At 34.0% G+C, this 26,310-nt stretch overlaps 1 protein-coding gene across 1 annotated transcript in view; it reads left to right on the top strand.

Moving 5' to 3' along the window:
• The window catches only part of PRKACB (protein kinase cAMP-activated catalytic subunit beta), a 143,425-nt gene that overhangs the window by 105,118 nt on the left and 11,997 nt on the right, over positions 1-26,310 (top strand). The window contains exons 4-8 of the mRNA XM_060139660.1: positions 3,479-3,577; positions 4,609-4,691; positions 7,407-7,533; positions 8,879-8,974; positions 11,946-12,068. Of these exons, the coding sequence (XP_059995643.1) occupies positions 3,479-3,577; positions 4,609-4,691; positions 7,407-7,533; positions 8,879-8,974; positions 11,946-12,068 (528 nt within the window). The remainder of the gene's footprint in view (positions 1-3,478; positions 3,578-4,608; positions 4,692-7,406; positions 7,534-8,878; positions 8,975-11,945; positions 12,069-26,310) is intronic.

Genomic DNA, 26,310 nt, shown 5'->3' with positions numbered 1-26,310 from the left:
TTTGTGTGACATTAATTTCCCTTTTAAGCCCATAACCTATTTAAGTAATTTTTCCAAAGTCAAACAGCTAGTAAGATGAACTAGGAATTTGCACAAGCTTTGTCTGATTTCTATGCCTCCACTCCTTGTTTAATTTTTCCTTTGAAATGTATTTGTTATCCCTAAGATTCTTTCTACCACCACATAATTTGGTCTCTCACTAACGTTAACTGGGCTTTCACAATAGCATCTTAATTAATTTTCACAACCCCACACTTTTCCCCCTGTACTAATTCACCCTCCTCATTGCCAGTGAAGTTTTCTTACCATATCATATCATTTCACTTAGTCAAAAAGCTTCCTGATGTTTACTAAATGAAGCCAGAGCTCTGCAGCCTACTTTCAAGCACTTTATAATTTTCTTCCAGACTCCACTATAGGCTTATTTGACACTTTTCCTACATGTCCTCTATTCTCTACTTCTCTGATTGAAACTTGACTCACAGGAGTATTTGGTGCTCTGCTGGGTGGTGCAGGGTAATATGCGGTGATACATGGCCTATCTTCTATATTAATATCTTCTCAAGTGTTTGGCTAAAAAAAAGTCAGCTGATAAGTAATTATTTAGAAGTGCTTTTAAATATATATATTTAAATTAACATAAATATTAAGAAGTAAATATAAATTTTATTTGAATTTTGAAAATAAAACATGGGCTATATTCCCAGGGGTACTTGTTAATTTTCTCTGCCATTCTGGCATACTTCATCACCAAATTTTAAGAAGCACTGTCCTAAGCTATTACCAAATGGAATTAGCAATCAGACTTACCTTTTTTTTTCTTTCCAGTTTTAATGATATATAATTGACATATAGCCTGTATTAGTAATGATTTGATTTATACAATAACATCATGAAATGATCACCATAATAAGTTTAGTGAATATCCATCTTCTGATAGAAGCAAAATAAAAGAAAAAGAAAAAAATTTTTTTCCTTGTGATGAGAACTCTTAGATTTACTCTCAGCAGCTTTCATATGTAACATACAGCAGTGTTAATTATATTTATCATGTTGTACATTACATCTCTAGTACTATTTATCTAAGTATAGAAGACTTATCTTTCTATATTTTCCCCCTTCAGGTAATGGTTCTGGATATTAACCCTGACTGTACTACTCCTCTGTGTTTTTCTAACCTTTGATATCTATCCATCTTTAAGACCCAGCTGAGCTCTCACCTTTTTTAATAGATTATAATAACAATTGACATTTATTGAGCTTTTACTTTGTGTAAAGCACTGTGTTAATCACTTGACATGTATTGTGCTACACAGTCACTTTCAAAGTAGGTATTATAATTATCATCAGCATTTTATAAAGAATCTTGGACTCAGAAAGATTATGTACTAGGCCTAATGTAAACATTTTCTCCTCTGAAGAGTTATAACATCATAACTCTCATTTGGCAGTTATTCATAAATTGCTGTTCTCATATTTATGCATCATACTTTCAAGTAAATTTTATGGAGCATGAAGGGAGATACTCTCTTGTCCTTATCTCTGTTGCACTTGTGCCTTACATGTAGTAGATATGCATATTTAAAAGTAAATTAAAATTTAATTAGTTAATTTTAAAAATTAATTTAAAAATTAACCAACATTATTTGCTTTGCCAGCTCATATGTCTTAGATTCATTTTAATTGTTATGCCCCCCAACATACACACACATTTGGCTTAAGGCTACAATGCAGAAAGCCTCTCTGTTACAGTTTTCATTACTTATTTCACAAGGTAACACATTGTCTATGCCTAACTAAAAACCCAGTGTATATTGTAATACATAAAAGTAAACACTGGTATATCCAAACAATGGAATGTTATTCAATGCTAAAAAAAAAAAAAATGAGCTATCAAGCCATGAAAAGACATGGAGGAAACTAAACGCATAAACTAAGTGAAAGAAGCCAATCTGAAAAGGCTAAATAAATACTATATGATTCCACCTATGGAACATTCTGGAAAAAGCAGAACAATGGAGACAGTAAAAATACTAGTGGTTGCCTGGTTTTGATGGGAAGGGAGGGTTGAATAAGTGGGACACAGAGGATTTTTAGGGCAGTGAAACTACTCTGTATATTATAATGGTGGGTTCATGTCATCACACATTTGTCCAAACCCATAGAATGTACAACACCAAGAGTGAACCCTAATGAAATTAATGGGTGATAATGATGGGTCACTGTAGGTTCATTAATTGTAACAAATGTGCACTCTGGTGAAGAATGTCGATAATGGAGGAGACTATGCATGTGTGGAGGCAGGGGGTATATGGGAAATCTCTGTACTTTGTGTTCAGTTCTGCTGTGAACCTGAAATTGCTTAAAAAAAAACAGTCTATTAATAAAAAGTAAACACAAAGCAACAATAATTCTCCAGCTAATGTTATATAATTTATTGTGATAAATATGAACTAATTGGTTCTGTAACCAGTTAGAATGTGGACAATAGTGATTCATTCACTTCATGTTTTCAGGTAAAAAAAAGCAGCTGAGGTCCGACGAGTTGAAATAACATCTCCAGTGTCACACACTGGTTGAATAGAAGGTCTAGAGAACACAGGTCTTCTGACTCTTAGTCAATTATTCTTTACTCAGCATTATTTTTATACTATAATTTTATATCCTAATAATGGATGGTATCTTTGATAACCTTTCTTATTCATGTTCAACTTCTCGAGTTCTGTGACTACCCCACACTGACAATAAGCCTCTGTCAAGAAAAAATGCCACTTCCTAATGATTTACACATATACAAAACCCTGTTTTTCTTAAATTCAGAATAGAATCACATGTGGAATAGAATCACAGTCTTCATGAAGTCAAGATAGGTTTCTTTCCCTACTATGTACCTGATTGATTAGACAATCCAGTGGAAGCTTGATTAATCCTATATGACCTTATTTGTTATAAAGACATAGTCATTTTTGTCAATATTTTATGGCTCTGCAAATGTTCTTGTATTTATTCAGGTATTATGAAATTAACAGATTGTTCATTTTTACCTCCTGTTTTTTAGTTATTGACTTTTCCTCAATCTTTAATTTTCTTGCTTATCTTCTCAAGATTTAAAATCAGTACCTACTTATTACAGTAATTTGTGCCAGCTCTTTTAGTGGACTATAAGTCATTAGGACCTAAGTATTTTCACATATTAATTTTTTAAGTAATTTATTATGAGTCCCTTTTTTCTTAGCTCTTGCTTCTTTACTGAAAATTATAGTTAACCTTCCGAAGACCAAGTTTTAAACCTCTGTTAGGTTTTTCATTTGAGTCTGATAAGCCTAGTTGGTAGTTATTATTATTATCCTTATCTAAGATAGCAATTTTGTTTATCCAAGTTCATCATGATATGGAAAACTTTTTTTTCTTTTAAAATTATAACAGCTTTTAAAGTTTGTTCAAATACATAAATATATCTTTTTTTTGTCAATTACAGGTTGTTAAACTGAAGCAAATAGAGCATACTTTGAATGAGAAAAGAATATTACAGGCAGTGAATTTTCCTTTTCTTGTTCGACTGGAGTATTCTTTTAAGGTAAATTTTACTTCTATCTAAATGAGATATTTTCAACTTCATAGTTTTTAAATTACAAAGTTATAATAGGATTCTAATCTATATGATAAACCTGGAGAAAATGAATAAACAAAAAAGTAATATATTTAGATTTTATGTAATTAAGTCCTATTGTGCTTAAAAACTTAGGTGACATTTGAAAAGGTTTTGATTCTTATTGAGGAAATTGTTAAAGTTAATGTGTAATTAACTTTGTTAATGTGTAATTTTTCATGAAATGGTATTATAAAATCAAGTATTTTAATTTATCAAAATTCATAGTGACATCTTATTAAGCAAATCTTACACTCATACTAATGAATACACCCACATACCTTCTTCTCTTGAACCTTTGCTGCTGCAATCTCACTGTCGTCTTTTACTTAGTAATTTGTGCTCTAGCCTTTTCATTTATTTGAAGCAGAACAATCTTTGGCCCTCTGCTCAAGCACCTCATAAAGTTGCACAAGGTTTATTCTTTAAGTTGGCAGCTTTTCAGCTTTTTGGAATGATACTTAGCATCTCTCTACCAATTGATTAATATGGAACATTTTAGCCTTTTTCCTTTTTCCTCCTTTATTCTTTAAATCAAATGAAGATCTGTGTATTTAGGATGATGTTAAAAATCGTTAATCTCTCTGACCTAATTTAGTACATAAAATGTAAATATTCTTACTAACTTTTTCAAATTGTTTTTTAACTTTTGCTTACACTATAGCATTACGTCATTGCCACAGTGTTTAAGTGTTCAAGAGTTAAGTGTTCCCTGCAAGAGCAGGAACAGCAAAAATCCCATACTAATCTGTGGCAAGAGTACCAGGGGGGAGAAAATAAGTGCCCCAGTGTAGAAAAGTTAGGGCCTTTTCCATTTATTCTCTATTTCCCAATGTTAGTAATGTATCAGATTTTTAAATTTGTCTTTTTCTAATTGAACATGGTGTTATCTTAAAATATTTTCGTGCAAAATAATGTTTCATAATTTTGATTTAGTTATCCTTTTTATTTGTTCATAGGATAATTCTAATTTATACATGGTTATGGAATATGTCCCTGGTGGTGAAATGTTTTCACATCTAAGAAGAATTGGAAGGTTCAGGTAACTAACACTTTACACTCCTCAAATCTTTATATGCTGTGTGTTTGTTTTAAACCAAACTTTTAAGTTATTGTCAATGTTAAAAATTTATTTCATTTAATTTAGTAATATTTTAGCTATATGAAGAGTTACATGGAAACATTAATAAGAGGCCACATCATACTGAGTTTTAAAAATTAAATAAAAGCACCATGATAGCAGTATAAATATTCTAGCATTGGTAGGTATCATGAGGGTCCATTATTTGAAGACTATCCAGATATTGCAAAAATTTATTGAATTTAGACCAGTGTTTACTGAATAAATATTAATAATACATCTCTGGGGAAGAGGTTTGTGTAAGGATGAAGATAAGAAATAAATATATAGAAAAGATAATCATTGATATCATAGTGATAAAATTATGAAAGTTTGTTTTGCATAGATTTATTCTCCTTAACGTTGTTGCCATGTTGAGTTTTAAACATATATATGTAATTTAAAAGGAGTTTGTACCTTGTCATTAGGTTATTACTAATAAGGTCACACAGTTATTAAAAGAGTTTATACATTTTGTTAACTTTACCTGTGTGTAATAGTTTGTAAGCTACTACTGTTCATTTAAAATCACTATTAGAATGAAGCTGAAACCAAGAGCAGGTCCAGCTTTGTTTAGTATACTGTATATTGACATTAATTAAAACATCAGTATGAAGTCAAACAAGACTGTAGATGGTAATTCAATTCATGAAAACATGATGGTAGACTTGGATTACCATGAGATCATATTCAGTAATGGGCCAGAATGAGAGTTATTTTAGTTACCTGAGGCCTAAACCAAAATTCATTTATTGACCTAATATGTACAGGACACCTAATATATGTCAGGCACTGTGCTGATACAGAGTAACTTCTCTTTAATGATTTTTTTTTAACTTCCTGTTGTCCTCTCCTACACTCCTTGTCCAGGCAGGTCCAGAATTCTCATGTTGCCCTATGATAATTTAGAGTTTTACACTGAATTACCACACCTTAACCTGTCTTCAAAAAATATTTTATCCATTTTCTGTGATTATTTCTTTTCTTTGCAACTCCCCACACTCTTATTTCTTTAATACTTAACTTGATACTAAGAGGAAAGCAAGTTGATTGACATAATTCACACACAGGCATTGTCGTTTCTAACCTTTCACACATACTATTTATATACTTGAAAGGTTGCTAACTCCCACCTTAGAAACTTTGAGGCAACAGGAAGACTGAGTTATTGTTGAGCATGGTTCTAATCAGAATCAATGGAGTCATTACGATTCTCTACTTAAATAGTAACTGTCTAGACTTAAAGCTGCTACAACATTAAATGTTCCTTATAGAATATTTTGCTCTGACCTTTCAACAGTTTGATTAAAGATCTATGTAATGTTTGTGTACCTCCAATCAAACACCAGTGTGGAGATAAACATAAAATGCTGAGTGTATCTTATGTTTATGATGATAAGATGATAAATGCATCTTATATTAACGGGTGTATGAAGAAAATGAGAGGGGACTTCCCAGGTCAAACGTTTCCAAAATTAGGGATAAATATTTCAATGACCTGGATGATTCTTTTAATCTCCCTTTACAGTATTCTCATTCCTTGTCATAGGACATATGGTATACCTTGTAACAGTGTCATGATAGGGCTGGAACTGGAAGGATATTATAAAATATTGCCACAAAAGTGTTTTTCTTCACATATTCATTCATTTAACAAATATTTTCTGAGCACTTTGTGTGTATCAGGCTAGGACCTTGGAAATATAGTGAGTGACAAGCAAAAGGAGTAGCATATACAATCTCTTTTTAGAATTCCTATTTTTGGTGCTACCAGATCAAACTCATGTCAACCATCTTGAGGGAAATTCTATTCATAGTTAAGGTTGTTCATTGAGGACACAAATCTGAAAGTCATTGCAATATATCAGGAAGATTAGAAGAATTCAGTGTATACACTACAAGATGAAATAGAAACTCAAACTAGAAAACAGTATATCCTTTTGGAGTAATACCCAGAATATGGCATCAAAATTACCATAATCTATCAGTTAATCTGTGTATCCAGAACTGTGTGTATTTACCTAAATATACAGATTATACCTATGTTCAGGTATCTGTATAAATATGCATAGTAGAAGATTTGGAAATTTAGATACCAGGATTGAATCTGGTTTCTGAATGGGATTATTGGTATCTTTATTCTTCATTAATATTTTATGGCTTTTTTTCTATAATGAGCATATGTCACTTTTGTAATAGTAACAGCCTGGGTAAAATGGCATAAATCTGCAGATTAATGCAGAAATTCTTTAAGTACTTGAAATTTATGAGAAAGGTAGATGAGATGAGCCTATCATTAATAGCAATTACCCTGACAGATAATCTAACTGGTGCTTTTCAGTCATTCTCAATGTCTTCTAACATGGCCAATAATAATTTAAATTACAATGACAATCTGAGAGTTAAGTTTTCTTCAACATATGCTGCCCACTAAGTATATCAAAGCATTATTTGAAGATGATTTATAGATTTAGTAAATATTTGGAAACTAACATGTTTCTTTACATATGTTTAAAAGAAAAAAAAATTTTTTTGCTCCCAAAATGCCTCTACCTCATGTTATTTTTTTTTTGTATAATCTACTAATTACTATATGTTAACCCATTTTACTGAAATCAATGTTTTGTTTCTTTGTAGTGAACCCCATGCACGGTTCTATGCAGCTCAGATAGTGCTAACATTCGAGTACCTCCATTCACTAGACCTCATCTACAGAGATCTAAAACCTGAAAATCTCTTAATTGACCATCAAGGTTATATCCAGGTATGACTTGAACACATTATATATAATGTATTTGAGAAATACTAGGTAAGAAGTTATATGTATTTAACCACAACTACCAATATTGGATTCTTTTTTTTTTCTTTGAGGGAGACAATTCTTCCTAACAGTTTAAATTGAGCTCACAGTTCTGTTGCTATTACAGAACCAAAAGTTCCATCAAAGATGGAACCTGGGACTTCCCTGGTGGCGCAGTGGTTGAGAGTCTGCCTGCCGATGCAGGGGACATGGGTTCGTGCCCCGGTCCGGGAAGATCCCACATGCCGCGGAGCGGCTGGGCCCGTGAGCCATGGCCGCTGGGCCTGCGCGTCCGGAGCCTGTGCTCCGCAATGGGAGAGGCCACAACAGTGAAAGGCCCGCGTACCGCAAAAAAAAAAAAAAAAAAAAAAAGATGGAACCTGTTTCTATCTCCCTTAGTCTATAGTTAAATATAATTTTTAGTGTGACAGTTTCTATAGCTCAGGAAGGCGAGCTAGAATCTGTTGAGTCAAGCAATCTATAGTATGTACCGTAAGCATTAGACTTCCTTCTTTGGAGATTTTTTTTCTCCCTACATGTGACGTAGGGGCATGTATGGGGCATCGTGTACTTTTGCCAAGATGGAAGGTCAGTAATAGAAATTAGAAGTTGTAAACTGATTTCAGGCTCCTGCGTAAAGAAATAATAGCTAAATTTGTGAGTACTCACTTAGTGCCAGGCATTATTCTAAGTGTTTTTACATGTATCACCTCTTTTAATTCTGCTAACACTATGAAATGTAAATACTATTGTTATCCTCATTTTAAGATTAATGAAACTAAGGAACAGCAAGGTCACACACGTAGAGTCATAATTGAACCCCATCAGCCTGTCCCAAGAGTCCATGCTTTTTAACACTACAGTACAGCTACGAAAGGAGGCCCAGCTACCAATAATGGACTGGTGGTAGTGTTTTCTTTCCATTTGTACTATCAATAGAATGAGAGCATTCCTTTTTACTCAGTTATTAAGATTCTCCCAGTGATGCTTTTGCACTTCTGAGGATGTAATTAAGGGCAGAGGACAATGCTGGACTTAAGGAACACTCCTAGCACTGCTTCATTTTTATTAAAACTATTTTTTTTTTTGGTTCATTTGTTTCTTTGTTTGTGTCAGGGAAAGGTTCTCCAGCATGGGTTGCTTTAACCTTTATTCACTAAACAGTGCCTTCTTGGATTAGTGTCAATTACATTGACTTAATTTTTTTCATGGTGTTAATTTTAACTCTGATTTTTAACTTTCAACTTAGGTACAGTAGTACATTTATTATGAAATAATAAATGTTTACAAGTTTTTTTGTCTTTTATAGGTCACAGACTTTGGGTTTGCCAAAAGAGTTAAAGGCAGAACTTGGACATTATGTGGCACTCCAGAATATTTGGCTCCAGAAATAATTCTCAGCAAGGTATATTTATAATGTAGTTATGTAAGAATTAGAAATATAAGGCATGCATCACTGTGGACTTTTATAAAAAAAAAGTTTATTGATCTAATTTTACATGTTTAATCTAAATATGAATTTAAATCTATTTGTTCATAATTACTAAAAAGTAATTGTTTAGAGTCTACCAGTAATCCCATTAGCTGGTGATTTTAACTCTGAATCTGAGAGAATTAGTATGAATAAATCTGACCTCTAGACCCATGTTTTGAAGCCAAAAGCATAGCCTATTCATAATTATTCCCAATACAGGAGGGCGAGGAGGCCCTTGCTCTGGGTTACACCAAGAGGCAAACTAAAGACGACATGTACTAGTTGTCAATTCTTCCTTTGTTTCAACTTTACCACTTAAATGAAAAAAAATGTATGTGAATTATTTTTTAAAATTTTAGTTTAAAAATAGGAATATTATAGCAATTGAATAGTTATAGTCTTATTGAATACAGTTCTGCTTTTCTAAACAGTGCAAAATGTGGTGAGAGAAATTTTTAATCGTATCACAAAGGATGATTTAACTTTTGTTTTCCTTTCTACTGCCATCCCTTGGTGGAGAAAGCCAGAAAGGAGCGACTGATAATAACTGGGCACAGGAGCCAGGAAAGAGAAAGGGATAACACAGATGCTTTGATAATTACACATTGAATAACTACCCCCTGAATCATTGAAATTTGGCTAACCTACAGAAGTATTAGAATAAAATAATTCTTTCAGCGTTCCTCTCATTATCTTACATAATTTATATCATTTATAACTTTTACTCTTTTATAATCTAAATATCATTAACATATTTCTTCTTTAAGTACATTTAACAAATAATGATAACATAGTAGGGACCAAAACTTTAAAAACTGTATGTGTGTATATATATATATATATGTGGTAAAAGAAATAGCTATTCACTGTATGAAATTTGGAAAATATAGAAAAATATAAAGAAAGAATCAAAAAACCTATAATCTCACCATCCAGAGGTAGCTTTTTAAAAAAAACATTTTAATATATTTTTCTATGCATGTTATAGTGAATGTACAGTTTTGTATTCAGCTTTTTCACTTGAATGATAATAAGCATGCAAATATAATTCTAATGGCTTATTTGAAAATGTACCATATTGTATTTTGCCATTCTTCTATTGTTGAGTATTTAGGTTATTTCAGTTTTTTCGATTATAGATCACTGTGATAAACATCTTTGTACATAAAGCTTTTTCTATATTTTAAATTATTTTTTTAGGATAGATTCCTAGAAGTGGAATTACAGGGTCAGAGAGTATGAACATTTTTAAGGCTTTCAATACATGTTGCCAAAGCACTGTCCAAAAAGATTGTAGCAATTTTGCACTTCTCAGCAGTGTTTGAGAGTACCTGTTTCACCACACTTTCTCCAGCATTGGGTATTCTTGTTTTAAAAACCATTACTAATTTGATAGACAGTAAATGATATCTAATTATTTTAAGTCTTATGTCTGATTATTAGATTGTTTTAATGCTTAATAGCCATTTGGTATTTCTTTGTGTGTATGAATTATTAGTTCATGTCCTTTGCCCATTTTTCTATTATAATTTAGTTTTTCTTACTGATTTGTTTTAGTTTTCCATACCTAGGGTATTGAAAGCATCTGGAATACTTATTATGAACATTAGTACACAATCCAAAACATAGAAATCAGTTTGGTAAAAGGATCTGTTTCAACGTTACATGCTTTCATTATAGCAAAAAAACATGCTAATTACATTATTAATGAATTGAATTTAAAGAATTAAAGCAAAGTTGATGCCATTTCTATTAGCAAAACAAAGTACTATTACTATTTTACTAGTCTCTCTCATTTTAAAAACATACAGAAGCAGGAAATAAAAAGAAAAAATCTCTATATTATTATATTTTAGCCAGTAATTTGAAAATTAAATAGTTTATAAGCTAAATTTTTGAAAAAAGGTTGGACTAGGGGGAGTGGCGAAGGTAATTAAAGGCTGTATGTGATGGCAGACCAAAAGATCTGGCAAGATCTTTTGATCAGCTCATTTCTCTCCATGATCAAGTTGTTTTGTTTTTTTTCATAATCTTTTGTGCCAGTTGACACTGATTATGGCTGATAACAAACTTTATATAAACATGTTAATATTTTATTCTTATTTATTTTCTTATCAATACTTCTAAGTCTTAATTTTAGTAGGCTTAACATGAAAAAAAAAAGAAACCTTAGAATTGTACATTTGGTTTGCAACACACTCTTTATACACATCATTTCCTTTCATTTGATGTAGTCCCCACAAAATCCCATGAATTAGTTATCTTTCTTGTATACCTTTTAGAGATGAGAAACAAAACACTAGATGAATAAAGTATACTTAAATATTTACATTTATTATGTTCCACATTAAACTTTTAGCTTTCATAAGATCCTGTGAAGTGGATGGGATTATCCCGAGTATATTCACCCTCTTAACCCCAACAATATAGAATATTTTGAAGTCAACTCCACTGTTTATTATGAAGTACAATATCTACTCTTTCATTTTAAAACTTTTGACCTTTCTAAGTATTCCCTAGAAAACCTGATTCATAATATTATGGAACTAGATTGGGCTTTAAGGGGTAATTTGGTCCAATTCCCTTCCTACTGTTGAGCAACAACTAAATTATCCCAATTAAACAGGGCATTTTTTATTGTCTTTAATATTCTTAGTGATTTTAGGAAGATTTAATAATATTTCCTAATATCCAATTTCAGTATCTGGAAATTTGCCCCTTTGTTTAATTCAAATCTGACCTGATACATTTTGTTTATTTTTTATTTTATCCTGAATTACTGCTCAGCAACTGCTTTTTAAAAATTTTCATATGCTTGAAGATCACTTTGAAATAATTTATGACTTCATTCTCCTCTGAGTGAATTAAGTAATAATTGACATTTGGTGTTGGTTTATCTTAGGGCTACAATAAGGCAGTGGATTGGTGGGCATTAGGAGTGTTAATCTATGAAATGGCAGCTGGCTACCCCCCATTCTTTGCAGACCAACCAATTCAGATTTATGAAAAGATTGTTTCCGGAAAGGTAAGTAATACAATTTATTATTCCTTTATTATTCATTATTTCTATAAATGAATTTTAAGCTTTGTAGATTGAAACCATTTGATGTCATCAGAATATTACCCTAAATTGGGAAAAAGACAGAAATATCCATAGTTGCTGCCCTTATATTTAGCAGCTCAAATGAGCAGCACTCATTTAAGATAGCGTAAATACTGAATCGTTGAAGTCTTTTAAGTAAAAAAGGGCAATTTTACAAACATATTAGCAAAATAATAAAGCAGTTTCCATTATTAGCATTTTTATCACTTGTAAAACACAGGATCATAGCCCTAATTCTTCCATATTCCTTCAAATAAATAAAAATTGTTAGTTATTTCATGTGGGTATCTGCTTGGAGAGAAGTTTTAGGGGCTGTTTTTATATGCCGTTGCTTTTTTAGGAGAGACTTGTTTGAATTATGTCAAACATTACAAAATTGGAAGTAGACATAGAATAGATAAGCCTTTTTAAGATGGGACTTCATAGAAATGATGTAAACAGTTTTTCATGTTAATGTGATTATAATTGCCATTGATCTTTAGCAAGTATGAAAATAACATTAATTCTTCTTGAATATGAGTAGATGTACTATAAGTCAGAGTATTTTACATTTTGTAATTACTCCATAAACCTTTCTTCTTTTGTATTTATAATCCCTAATTTTGTTTCCAAGAGTATTTTGTTTAAAGTCAATCATTCACTCTTGCCGTAACTCATGCATTAGATCCTTTTTAAAAATACTGCAGTCAGTTTTAATAGAGATGAGCCTGATTCAGTAGGCTTTCAAAAATTCCCAGAAGGCCTTCTATGCATTTATGACAGAGTTCATGGGAAGGGATAGTTTCCTTATATTTCCTTATTTTTCCTTTTCCTACATGTGGTACGCTCTATTAGTTTGTTTTGTTTGTTTGTTTTTGATCATATAACATCAGTCTTGACATGACATTCCCTGAGATGTGATATAGTTGACTTTTTTGTATTTTGTGAAAGGCAGAGATAAGCCTAATCAACCTAAAGAATCTGGAAGGAGATAGAAGAAAAATCTGTTTCTTTATATCTCAGCCAGATTCATGTTCTATATTTCGTATGAAAGCTGACCCTTAGCATTCATGAACTTAAAATTTATAATGTCAGCTATTCAGAAGGTACCTTCAATGTCCATAATATAATAATTTATCTTTGTTACTAAGACCCAAATTTAAATAGCTGGATGGAACAAGACACCAATAAAATGAGTCTCTCCAGCCACCTAGGACCCACATCTCAACACAGTGTTGTTCCATATGTCATAGTGCATATGCAGTCTATAGGGATCACAAGATTTTCAGTTATATTTTACTGTATTTTATGGGAGGAAGTTTTATATTATGGCAGGTTCACAAACTAGGGGACTAACTAAAGAATGCATACTTCAACTATGTCAAAGGTAAAAAATAAATACCTCTTACAGCTAACTAAGCTAGGTTTTTGAAAGATTCACACTAAAGTAATATAGAAAGGCAGACGAAGTATTGATATTTAGGTAATTAAGTATTACTGCTGTCCCTGCTACATTTGTAGATCTCTAAGCTTCAGGTTTCTTATCTTTGTAATTGTTTTCACCCAGCAGAATATTAAAGTCAAAGTAAGAGAACTTTTGAGATGAACAAAACAAAAAATCAAGAAAAATTAATAGACAAGGCAGTGGTTTATTATTTAAGAATTTGAGAAGTGATTATGTAAAATTTCAAGAGAAAATAAGGCCAAAGGTCATATGAAGAATGAGAGGACTAAAATACTTTTAAATAACTGAATGGGAGAAGCATATTTTACTAGTACAAAGACTAAGAATGCAGAAATTATAGTAATAGTTCCAAATAATTTAATTACAGTTAATTACAGAGTTCCTGAATCTTTACTATATTGCTTTTATTTATACTTAATTTCATAGGAGGAATCAAATTTTCTGACAAGGATGCTGTCATAACTAAATTTTATTTACTTAGAAAAATTGTTTTAGCTAAAACAAATGTATCTTCATCTGTATGAATTGGCCTCTGTTTGCCAATCATTGTACATTGTGTAATTTTTTTTGGCTACTTATGAATATGTTTTTATTTCATATCAAACTTTAACATTTAGAATCCAATGGTAGCACACGGTTTAAATTTAAATCTGCATAAATTCTAAAATTGTAACAGTTTAAATCCTGGTGACCTTAGAAGAGAAGAGTAGCAACATAAAATTTTATCATATCACAATATCTGATTTTTTTCCTTTATTTATTAGAAATACTATAGGGTGTTTGGTGTACTATTGTTTTTAACTAAAGGTGCCAGATTATCTCTCCCCATATTGGATGTAAAGTTTTCATTCCTTGTTCTCTTTATGCATAAAGTAGAACTCGTGAAAACAAAATAATTGTTATTAAGTGATCTCTAGGATCTGTATTATTTGAATGTAAAATCATATTCACATTTCCCAATAAAACCATCTGTTTCAGCACTCAAATCCAAACTAGAAGTTATCTCTATCCACATTACAGAGTATTATTGTCTCTCTAGTTAGTAGCTAAAAGTCAAATTGGAGACGAACTTGTTTTCAAATTTTTTAATTGTTCAAGTCATTGAAAATCCACTTTTGGTCTTACAGATCCTGTATTTGTATTTAAATTTTTTAATGGTTTTAATGATATCAAATAACATTTAAAAATATACTTTGCATTCAGAATTTTTTCTTTTTTTAAAAAGCATGGTATTTTATGCAACAATATTTTATGTTGATTATATTTTTGGAAACAATGTTATAAAGATTATAGGTATCATTGACTTATCAAAGTTAAATGAAATGTGTTTAATGAAGTGATTAATTATTAAAGTACATATATTTGAACATTAGATTTTTACGTTCTTTCTCTATTTACAATATTTTAATTCAAACTGGTATTTATAAATGTACAGAAAGATGATCAATCAGCTTGTTAGATCCTCTCCTACACATATTTTGCCTTTAAAAAAAACAGAGGAGGTGGTATTTATTTATTTATTTTTATTGGGGTATAGTTGTTTTACAATGTTGTGTTAGTTTCTACTGTACAGCGAAGTGCATTTCCCTGTGCTATACAGCAAGTTCTTATTATTTATCTATTTTATACATATTAGTGTATATATGTCAATCTCAATCTCCCAATTCATCCCACCACCCATGCCCCCTACTTCCCCCGCTTGGTGTCCATACGTTTGTTCTCTACATCTGTGTCTCTTTTTCTGCCAGCAAACTGGTTCATCTGTACCATTTTTCTAGATTCCACATATATGCGTTAATATATGATATTTGCTTTTCTCTTTCAGACTTAACTTCACTCTGTATGACACTCTCTAGGTCCATCCATGTCTCTATAAATAACCCAATTTTGTTCCTTTTTATGGCTAAGTAATATTCCATTGTATATATGTATCACATCTTCTTTATATATTTGTCTGTTGATGGACATTTAGCTTGGTTCCATGACCTGGCTATTGGAAATAATGCTGCAATGAATATTGGGGTGCATGTATTTTTTTGAATTGTGGTTTTCTCTGGGTATGTGCCCAGTTGTGGGATTGTTGGATCATATGGTAATTCTATTTTTAGTTTTTTCAGGAACCTCCATACTGTTCTCCATAGTGGCTGTATCAATTTACATTCCCACCAACAGTGCAAGAGGGTTCCCTTTTCTCCACACCCTCTCCGCATTTATTGTTTGTAGACTTTCTGATGATGCCCATTCTAATCGGTGTGAGGTGATACCTCATTGTAGTTTTGATTTGCATTTCTCTAATAATTAGTGATGTTGAGCAGCTTTTCCTGTGCCTCTTGGCCATCTGTATGTCTTTGGAGAAGTGTCTATTTAGGTCTCCCACCCATTTTTTGATTGGGTTGTTTGTTTTTTTGATATTGATCTTCATGAACTGTTTATATATTTTGGAGATTAATCCTTTGCCCATTGATTCGTTTGCAAATATTTTCTCCCATTCTGGGGGTTGTCTTTTTGTCTTATTTATGGTTTTCTTTGCTGTGCAAAAGCTTTTGTTTCATTAGGTCCCATTTGTTTATTTTTGTTTTTATTTCCATTACTCTAGGAGGTGGGTCAAAAAAGATCTTGCTGTGATTTATGTCAAAGAGTGTTCTTCCTATGATTTCCTCTAAGAGTTTTATAGTGTCTGGTTTTACATTGAGGTCTTTAATCCATTTTGAGTTTATTTTTGCATATGGTGTTAGGGAGTGTTCTAATTTCATTCTTTTACATGTAGCTGCCCAGTTTTCCCAGCACCACTTATTGAAGAGACTTGTCTTTTCTCCATTGTATATTCTTGCCTCCTTTGTCATAGATTAGTTGACCATAGGTGCGTGGGTTTATCTCTGGGCTTTCTATCCTGTTCCATTGATCTATATTTCTGTTTTTGTGCCAATACCATATTGTCTTGATTACTGTAGCTTTTTCTGCATCTATTGAGATGATTATATGGTTTTTATCCTTCAATCTGTTAATATGGTGTGTCACATTGATTAATTTGTGTATATTGAAGAATCCTTGCATCCCTGGGATAAATGCCACTTGATCATGGTGTATGATCCTTTTAATGTGTTGTTGGATTCTGTTTGCTAGTATTTTGTTGAAGATTTTTGCATCTATATTCATCAGTGATATTGGTCTGTAATTTCCTTTTTTTGTAGTATCTTTATATGGTTTTGGTATCAGGGTGATGATGGCCTCGTAGAATGAGTTTGGGAGTGTTCCTTACACTGCAATTTTTTGGAAGATTTTGAGAAGGATGGGTGTTAGCTCTTCTCGAAATGTTTGATGGAATTCACCTGTGAAGCCATCTGGTCCTGGACTTTTGTTTACTGGAAGATTTTTAATCACAGTTTCAATTTCAGTACTTGTGATTGGTCTGTTCATAATTTCTCTTTCTTCTTGGTTCAGTCTCTCAAGGTTGTGCTTTTCTAAGAATTTGTCCATTTCTTCCAGGTTGTCCATTTTATTGGCATATCGTTGCTTGTAGTAGTCTCTTAGGATGCTTTGTATTTCTGCACTGTCCGTTGTAACTTCTCCTTTTTTATTTCTAATTTTATTGATTTGCGTCCTCTCCCTCTTTTTCTTGATGAGCCTGGATAAAGGTTTATCAGTTTTGTTTATCTTCTCAAGGAACCAGCTTTTAGTTTCATTGATCTTTGCTATTGTTTTCTTCATTTCTATTTGATTTATTTCTGATCTTATTTTTATGATTTCTTTCCTTCTACTAACTTTGGGTTTTGTTTGTTCTCCTTTCTCTAGTTCCTTTAGGTGTAAAGTTAGATTGTTTATTTGAGATTTTTCTGGTTTATTGAGGTAGGATTGTATTGCTATAGCCTTCCCTCTTCGAACTGCTTTTGCTGCATCCCATAGGTTTTGTGTCATTGTGTTTTCATTGTCATTTGTCTCTAGGTATTTTTTGATTTCCTCTTTGATTTCTTCAGTGATCTCTTGGTTATTTATTTAGTAAAGTATTTTTTAGCCTCCTTGTGTTTACATTTTTTGTTTTTCCTATAATTTATTTCTAATCTCATAGCATTGTGGTTGGAAAAGATGCTTGATATGATTTCAGTTTTCATAACTTTACCAATGCTTGATTTGTGACCCAAGATGTGATCTATTCTGGAGAATGTTCCATGTGCACTTGAGAAGAAAGTGTAATCTTCTGTTTTCAGGTGGAATGTCCTATAAATATCAATTAAACCTATCTAGTCTATTGTGTCATTTAAAGCCTGTGTTTCCTTTTTTATTTTCATTTTGGATGATTTATCCATTGGTGAAAGTCGGCTGTTAAAGTCCCCTAGTATGATTCTGTTACTGTTGATTTCCCCTTTTATGGCTGTTAGCATTTGCCTTATGTATTGAGGTGCTCCTATGTTGGGTGCATAAATATTTACAATTGTTATATCTTCTTCTTGGATTGATCTCGTGATTATTATGTTATCTCCTTCTTTGTCTCTTGTAACAGTCTTTATTTTAAAGTCTATTTTGTCTTATATGAGAATTGCTACTCCAGCTTTCTTTTGATTTCCATTTGCATGGAATATCTTTTTCCGTCCCCTCACTTTCAGTCTGTATGTGTCCCTAGGTCTGAAGTGGGTCTCTTGTAGACAGCATATATACAGGTCTTGTTTTTGTATCCATTCAGCCAGTCTGTCTTTTGGTTGGAGTGTGTAATCTATTCACATTTAAGGTAATTATTGATATGTATGTTCCTATTACCATTTTCTTAATTGTTTTGGGTTTGTTTTTGTAGGTCCTTTTCTTCTCTTGTGTTTCCCACTTAGAGAAGACTCTTTAGCATTTGTTGTAGAGCTGGTTTGGTGGTGAATTCTCTTAGCTATTGCTTGTCTGTAAAGCTTTTGATTTCTCTGTCGAATCTGAATGAGATTCTTGCCTGGTAGAGTATTCTTGGTTGTAGGTTGTTCCCTTTCATCACTTTAAATATATCATACCACTCGCTTCTGGCTTGCAGAATTTCTGCTGATAAATCAGCTGTTAAATGTATGGAGTTACCTTGCATGCTATTTGTCATTTTTTCCTTGTTTATTTTAATATTTTTTTTGTCTTTAATTTTTTTCAGTTTGATTACTATGTGTCTCGGCTTGTTTCTCCTTGGGTTTATCCTGCCTGGGACTCTCTGTGCTTCCTGGACTTGGGTGGCTATTTCCTTTCCCATGTTAGGGAAGTTTTCTACTATAATCTCGTTAGGTAAGCTTTCTACTATAATCTCTTCAAACATTTTCTTGGGTCCTTTCTCTCTTTTCCTTCTGGGACCCCTATAATGTGAATGTTGGTGCATTTAATGTTGTCCCAGAGTCTCTTAGGCTGTCTTCATTTCTTTTCATTCTTTTTTCTTTATTCTGCTCTGTGGCAGTGATTTCCACCATTGTGTCTTCTAGGTCACTTATCCATTCTTCTGCCTCAGTTATTCTGCTGTTGATTCCTTCTAGTGTATTTTTCATTTCAGTTATTGTATTGTTCATCTCTGTTTGTTTGTTCTTTAATTCTTCTGGGTCTTTGTTAAACATTTCTTGCATCTTCTTGATCCTTGCCTCCATTCTTTTTCCAAGGGCCTCAATCATCTTCACTATCATTATTCTGAATTTTCTGGAAAGTTGCCTATCTCCACTTCATTTAGTTGTTTTTCTCAGGTTTTAACTTGTTCCTTCATCTGGGACATAGTCCTCTGCCTTTTCATTTTGTCTATCTTTCTGTGTTTGTGGTTTCATTCTGCAGGCTGCAGGATTGTAGTTCTTCTTGCTTTTGCTCTCTGCCCTCTGGTGGTTGAGGCTATCTAAGAGGCTTGTGCAACCTTCCTGATGGGAGGGACTGGTAGTGGGTAGAGCTGGGCATCCCTCTGGTGGGCAGAGCTCAGTAAAACTTTAATCTGCTTGTATGCTGATGGGTGGGGCTGGGTTCCCTCCCTGTTGGCTGTTTGGCCTGAGGCGACCCAGCACTGCTGCCTACAGGCTCTTTGGTGGGGCTAATGTCAGACTCCAGGAGGGCTGACTCCAATGAGTACTTCCCAGAACTTCTGCTGCCAGTGTCCTTGTCCCTGCAGTGAGCCACAGCCACTCCACCCTGCCCCCCCCCCGCAGGAGACCCTCCAACACTAGCAGGTAGGTCTGGTTTTGTCTCCTATGGGGTCACTCCTCCTTCCCCCGGGTCCTGATGCACACACTATTTTGTGTCTGCCCTCCAAGAATGGAGTCTCTGTTTCCCCCAGTCCTGTCAAAGTCCTGCAATCAAACTCCATTGGCCTTCAAGTCTGATTCTCTGAGGATTCCTCCTCCCATTGCCAGACCCCCAGGTTGGGAAGTCAGAACCTGGGGCTCAAAACCTTCACTCCAGTGTGTGGACTTCTGTGGTATAATTGTTCTCCAGTTGAGAGTCGCCAACCCAGCAGTTTTGGGATTTGATTTTATTGTGATTGCGCCCCTCCTACCATCTCATTGCAGCTCTCCTTTGTCTTGGATGTGGGGTATCTTTCTTGGTGAGTTCCAGTGTCTTTCTGTCAATGATTGTTCAGTAGTTAGTTGTGATTCCAGTGTTCTCGCAAGAGGGAGTTGGAGGTGGTATTTAAATGTCAAATTATTCATGCAATATTAAGATTCAGGTTTAGAAATGCATAGTTAACAGAAAAGTCTTATAATTCCCACATTAACTGTGCCTCATCCTAGCAATACATATGCTGAGTTTCTGTATATAGTCTTTAAATTTAATACTTCAGTGCCATATACTCTATACAAGAATCAGTTATGGTTTCCACAGCAACTCTATCTGGCTGCATTACCCTTGTTAATACAAAAGTTAACGTTGTATTCAAAAATGACATTTGCAGATAAGGTGGCAGGCAAGTAACAGCTGTGTGGAAACCTTAAAGTTAGAGTTTTTTGTTTTTTGGGTTTTTTTGCAGTACGCAGACCTCTCACTGTTGCGGCCTCTCCCGTTGCAGAGCACAAGCTCCGGACGCACAGGCTCAGCAGCCATGGCTTACGGGCCCAGCCGCTCCGCGGCATGTGGGATCTTCCCGGACCGGGTTACGAACCCGCATCCACTGCATCGGCAGGCAGACTCTCAACCACTGCGCCACCAGGGAAGCCCTAAAGTTAGAGTTTTTGACTTACGTAATTAAAAAAAATTCTTAGCTCCATTTTGTATGAAGTAAATATTATTCCATTTTTAATGAGCACCAAAAATGTACAAGGAGACACTATACAAAATATAAAGTTGTAAACATATGTATACACAAAATGATCCAAGAGTGAGTTAATTTTTTTTTTTTTTTTTTTTGCGGTATGCGGGCTTCTCACTGTTGTGGCCCCTCCCGTTGCAGAGTACAGGCTCCGGACGTGCAGGTCCAGCGGCCACGGCTCACGGGCCCAGCCGCTCTGCGGCATGTGTGATCCTCCCGGACCAGGGCACGAACCCATGTCCCCTGCATCGGCAGGCGGACTCTCAACCACTGCGCCACCAGGGAAGCCCCCAAGAGTTAGTTAACTTTTTCCTAAAGAGCAATCCACATTCACATGAAGTGTAGTTGATTAGCAGCCAGATGGCTATTCCCTTCTATGTCCAAGGTCCCCAAGACCATTCCCAGGTTAGGTGATTCACTAGGACGACTCACAAAATTCAGCATATAGTAATACTCAAGGAATGAATACCTTTCATTGTAACAAGTACCTTACAAAAAAGTTTATAAACTAAAATCAGCAAAGGCAAAAGTCACATGGGGTAATGTCCAGAGGAAGCCAGCACAAGCTTTCAAGAGCCCTCTCCCAAAGGAGTCAAAAAGGATGCTTCATTCCTCCAGCAACAAATTTGGCAACATGGATGAAATGTTATCTATCAGGGAAGCACAGTAAAGACTCAGTGCCCAAGGGTTTTATTGGGATTACATATACACCCTCTACCTAACACATAGCAAAATCCCAGACTCCCAGAACAAAAACAGATGTTCAGCATAAACCATATTATTTGTACCAACAGTCTAGGTACAGTGAGCCACTCATGTCATTTAAGGAAGTTTCTTTTCAATGTCTGGCACTTTGAATCACCATTCCAATTCCCAGATACCTGCCATTTGCCAAACTCGCAGGCAGGCCTTCCTAAAGGGTAGCAGTCTCAGGCCTGCTATATTTTCTCTTTTTTGTGTATTCCTAAGTAATATACACATATACAGATATACCACTACACTTTTTCTAAGGCACCATTGTTAATGCTTTTGGAGAAATTAAAATGCCATTTTCAATTTGGCATGGCTACAGTTAAAGAGACTTAACAGTATGCAGGAGTTATTTTCATGAAGTACAAAAGCAGTTATACCATTTACATAAAATACAGGGCCGTGTTTTAACACCTTGCTGTGGACATTTAAAATTCTTCTTAATACCTGCTTTGAGACAGTCCTTACCTTAGGGGTCCTATGGGCAAATGATTCCAACTTGTTTTGCAGGGGATGGAATGAGGATGGGGTGGGTAATAACCTTTTGCAACCATCTGAATTCATTATGTCTATGCACTGTTTCTGCATAGGTAAGAACAGATCAGAGAGCCCACAATCATGGTACTAATAGTTATAAGTATTTTGTTAATGTCCTAGATGTTTCTTTTTATATATAGGATCCAGGTTGATTAAACTTTCCCTGGGTCCTATGAGGCAGTGTGGAACTTAGCACCATATCTATTAGGAACCCTAATGTATGAAAAGTTGTTATGTGTTTTGAAAAATTAACTAATGTATATGCTCAGTTTTTCTAGATAATTTTTTTACTGGGATGGTAGATTTCTTGAACTGTACTAATTTAGAGAGAGGATTTCTCAAAATTTATTCCAGTATGCATGTGGACAGAAGTTAACAGATTATTTACTGTATGCAAACTCTTTTGAGTCATTTAAGCCCAGTAAATTTTACCCTGATGCATAAAAGATAATGTTACTGGTTGAACAATCTTTTCCTCTATAAATTGCAGAAGAATAGTGGTAAAATTTTTCTCTTCTTCAATCAAAGATCAACTTTGTAATTTCTGTGATTAAGCTGAGTGTAGACAAACTTGATTTTGGTCTTATTTTATTTCTAAAGTTAAAAAAGAGTCAGTGAAGTTAAATCACCCAGTATGGATACTATAATAACATGCACTGATTTGCTTTCTGGATGTAACTTCTTACATTTTTAGAAAGTAATAGTTACTCCTAAAAACTGAAATGTACAAGACTTTATAATCAGTGCTGAAAGCAGAACAATACTCCGTTTGCTTAATTCAGAGTAAATTTCACAGTTGTTTTAACATATTATGTAATATAATTTGACAAAGTTGTTTAAGGAATCAGCTATATTCACAATTCTGTCCTTACAAAACGGTTATGGCTGTCCGTTTTCTCCCTGCCTCTATCAAATTTAAGAACCTTAGGAAAAGAAGAGAGTGTTTGTTGTACAAATTTAACAGGTGGAGCATGAGACAAGAAGAAAAGAGGAACCTCTTACACTCTCCAATGACTTTTCTAGCACAAGTGCCCTTGGGTAGTCTGGAAACATAATGATAGATATTGCTGACTTCCAGGTTCCTTCTTTGATTCAGAAATTCAACTTCAGTTCATTAAAATATTATCCTAATGAAAAGACTTAAAAATGAAACATGTATTGAATTAGTGCCTGCAAGATGCAAGGCAGTTCCACAGGGAGTTCCCTGGCAGTCCAGTGGTTAGGACTTGGTGCTTTCACTGCCTTGGGCCTGGGTTCAATCCCTGGTTGGGGAACTAAGATTAAGATCTCATAAGCTGCATGGCACAGCCAAAAAAAAAAAAAAAGGCCGTTTCATAAAAGTTAACTAATTTATTTTCATACTTGCCAGATGAAATATACTCTTATCATTTTATAGATGAGGTGAGACTCAGAAAGGTAAAAGAGTTAGCCCTAAAGCATAGAGAATGTATGTAACTGGAGTTGGGATTGGAACCCAGATATTCTTTCTACTAAAGAAATAGCTTAGTAGAATTTTTAAGATGACAAGAATGTTCCATTTTACTTAATTTAACTCCCTTATCCTATGTGTAGGTAAATCAAGGCTCAGAATTGCCCAAAGATAAAAGCTAGTTTGTGGCAAAAAGAGAAACAGAATCTAGTTCAGTGGTTCATTCATTACTCCTTCACTTGGCTTCAGTGACTCTTCATAATCTTAGTTTTATTCCTGACTTACTCATCTTTCCTTCTAAATCTCTTTGCCTTGATCCTCTTCTTTTCCTGCATTTCTTCTATTGGTGGTCTCATTCTCGTTATGACTTTTAATGCTAGCTGACAGCTCCCAAATTCATTTTTTCCGTCCATACGTGACTCATTGAGTTGCAGACTTTTGTATCCAACTTCCTACCTGAAATCTCCACTCAGCGGTCTAATAAATATCTCAAATTCAACCTAAAACTGACAGATTTTTCTTTTCCATAGCTAATCTGTTCTTCCCACCATCTTTCCCATCTCAGTTGATGGCAACATTATCCTTTCAGCTACTTTCAGTTACTCAAGACAAAACACCCTGGAGTCCTCACTCCGTATTTGATGCACAGGAAAACCATTTTGGCTCTATCTTTAAAATATATGCAGAATTCAACTACCTCTTACCACCTTCACTGATACTGCTCTCTAACATTAAGTCAGATCCTGTTACTCCTTTCAGAACTTTGCAGTGATTCCCCATTTTCTTCAGAGTAAAAAAATAAAGACCTTACAAAGCAAGGTTTTGTCAGGATAACAACATTTTTAAAGGGTCACTCTTGTTGCTAAGTTTCTTTCTCACTAGAATATAAACACTGTGGAGGCAGGAATCTTTGTCTCTCTTTGGTTTACTACTCTATCCCAAGCACATCAGTGCCTAGCACATAGATGGTATTGAATCAGTGTTTGTTGAATTTAAGTTCATGCATTCATTAAATATTTATTAAGCTCATGGTATATGACAGACCAGTGCTGGATACAGCAAATCAGCTGTGGTCTCTGCCTTCATGAAGCTTTCATGAAATAGATGATTCTGTTGGTCTTCTGTGTATTCCAAACATCTGTATTTTTTAAATTATTACAGATGATTTTGATACACATGATGTGTTAAAAGCTTGTTGTGTGTGTCTGTACCTCACTGTAGAAATAGATTTATTCTCAAGAATATATCATTAGGAAACTCAGAAGTAACTTGGTCTCTAAGGGTTGAAAAACATTCCTAAACAGGAAATATTAGGGGAAAGAAGACCCAATAAACACTCTAGGGAGTACATATTGCACAAACACCTCTTTCATGTTAAATAATGCCAGTTTCCAATAACCTTATCACTCACCTCTACTGGTTGAAAGGGGTTAGCCTGTCTCTTTTCCATATCTAGCTCTTTACAGCTATTTTCACATTATTTGCCCTGTCATATATTTTGTGCTATCATGGACTGCAGAAACACGTAGGAGTCAAAAGAATTAAGTTATTTTCCCAACAACGAAATTAACTGAGTTGGTAGTCTCACTGAAGCTAGGGTTCCTTATCTTTCTTTAAAAAAAAAAAAAAGAAGGTTCCTCATCTTTAAAATGAAGGTTTAGACTAAATTAAGCTCCCTCTAGCTGCAATATTCTATAATTCTGATTTTACTTTTGACATCTACAGCAGTTATAATTGATAACAGTGATAGAAACAATACAGTATCAAAATTTGATACAGTTTTGAATCATCCCATTATAGAAGTCTTTGGTGTTTCCAGGTTAACATACTATAAATAAAGGTCTTGCATTTAAAACATAATTTCATTTATTTTCTGGTTTGCTAATTTCAGTTGATACATCAACATAGCACTTTGGAAAGTTCAGTCAACAAAGAAACTCCATTTCTGATTACATTTCAGAACAATCATGGAAAAAATACTTTCACAATGATTCTCATTATTTCCCCTCCAGTAGACTTTAAGGGTATGACAGATTCCCATCATTAACATGGTTTACTATGGGAGTGTGGACTACCTATCATAATCTCTGGGGAAGAAGAGGGTGTGATGTGGAGATGAGGAGGACATGTCTAGAATTTGAAAAGATTCCCAAATGGTTCTGATATCTACCATCACAACCCTCTACCACCATTCCCCATTTGAGAATCACTGTTCTGGGGAGTAACCAAATAAATGTTCTCATTAACTAATTCAAGACCATCACTGTATCTGCATTCTACATAAAAAACTACTTTATTCAGGTGTATATATTCTTTATCCATTGCATTGCATATTACCTGAATTCAGAAGATAGTTTATATGTAGTACATCACTGTCTGCCATTCCGAACATCATGAAGTGGAGAATAACTGATACATTATATTGAACAGTTCATGCAAACTCTATTCTAAAAGAAGATAAGTATACTTCAAATGAGTTATTCCTTTGGAATCTAAACAAAATTAGAATATAACCATTGTATAAATAATTGTGGTATTTTTCAAGTGGACAGTGTGTCTTTGAATACCCTATATTCTCTAGTTTTTACTCCAAGTAGGATAAATGAGGAAATGTGCAGCAAGTATTTTTAAGATGAAATTTTCATTCTTTTATAAGGTTCCTGACAACAACCTGAAGCTAGAGTATATACCCTGGAGTTGGAGAGCCTGGTTTGCAATTATAGCCTTACCACTTATTATCTCTGCAATCTGGGCCAATTACTTAATCTCTGTAGGT

The sequence above is a fragment of the Lagenorhynchus albirostris genome, chromosome 2 (genome assembly GCF_949774975.1).
Source record: "Lagenorhynchus albirostris chromosome 2, mLagAlb1.1, whole genome shotgun sequence".
NCBI lineage: Eukaryota > Metazoa > Chordata > Mammalia > Artiodactyla > Delphinidae > Lagenorhynchus > Lagenorhynchus albirostris.
This window is presented reverse-complemented; position numbering and strand designations above follow the sequence as displayed.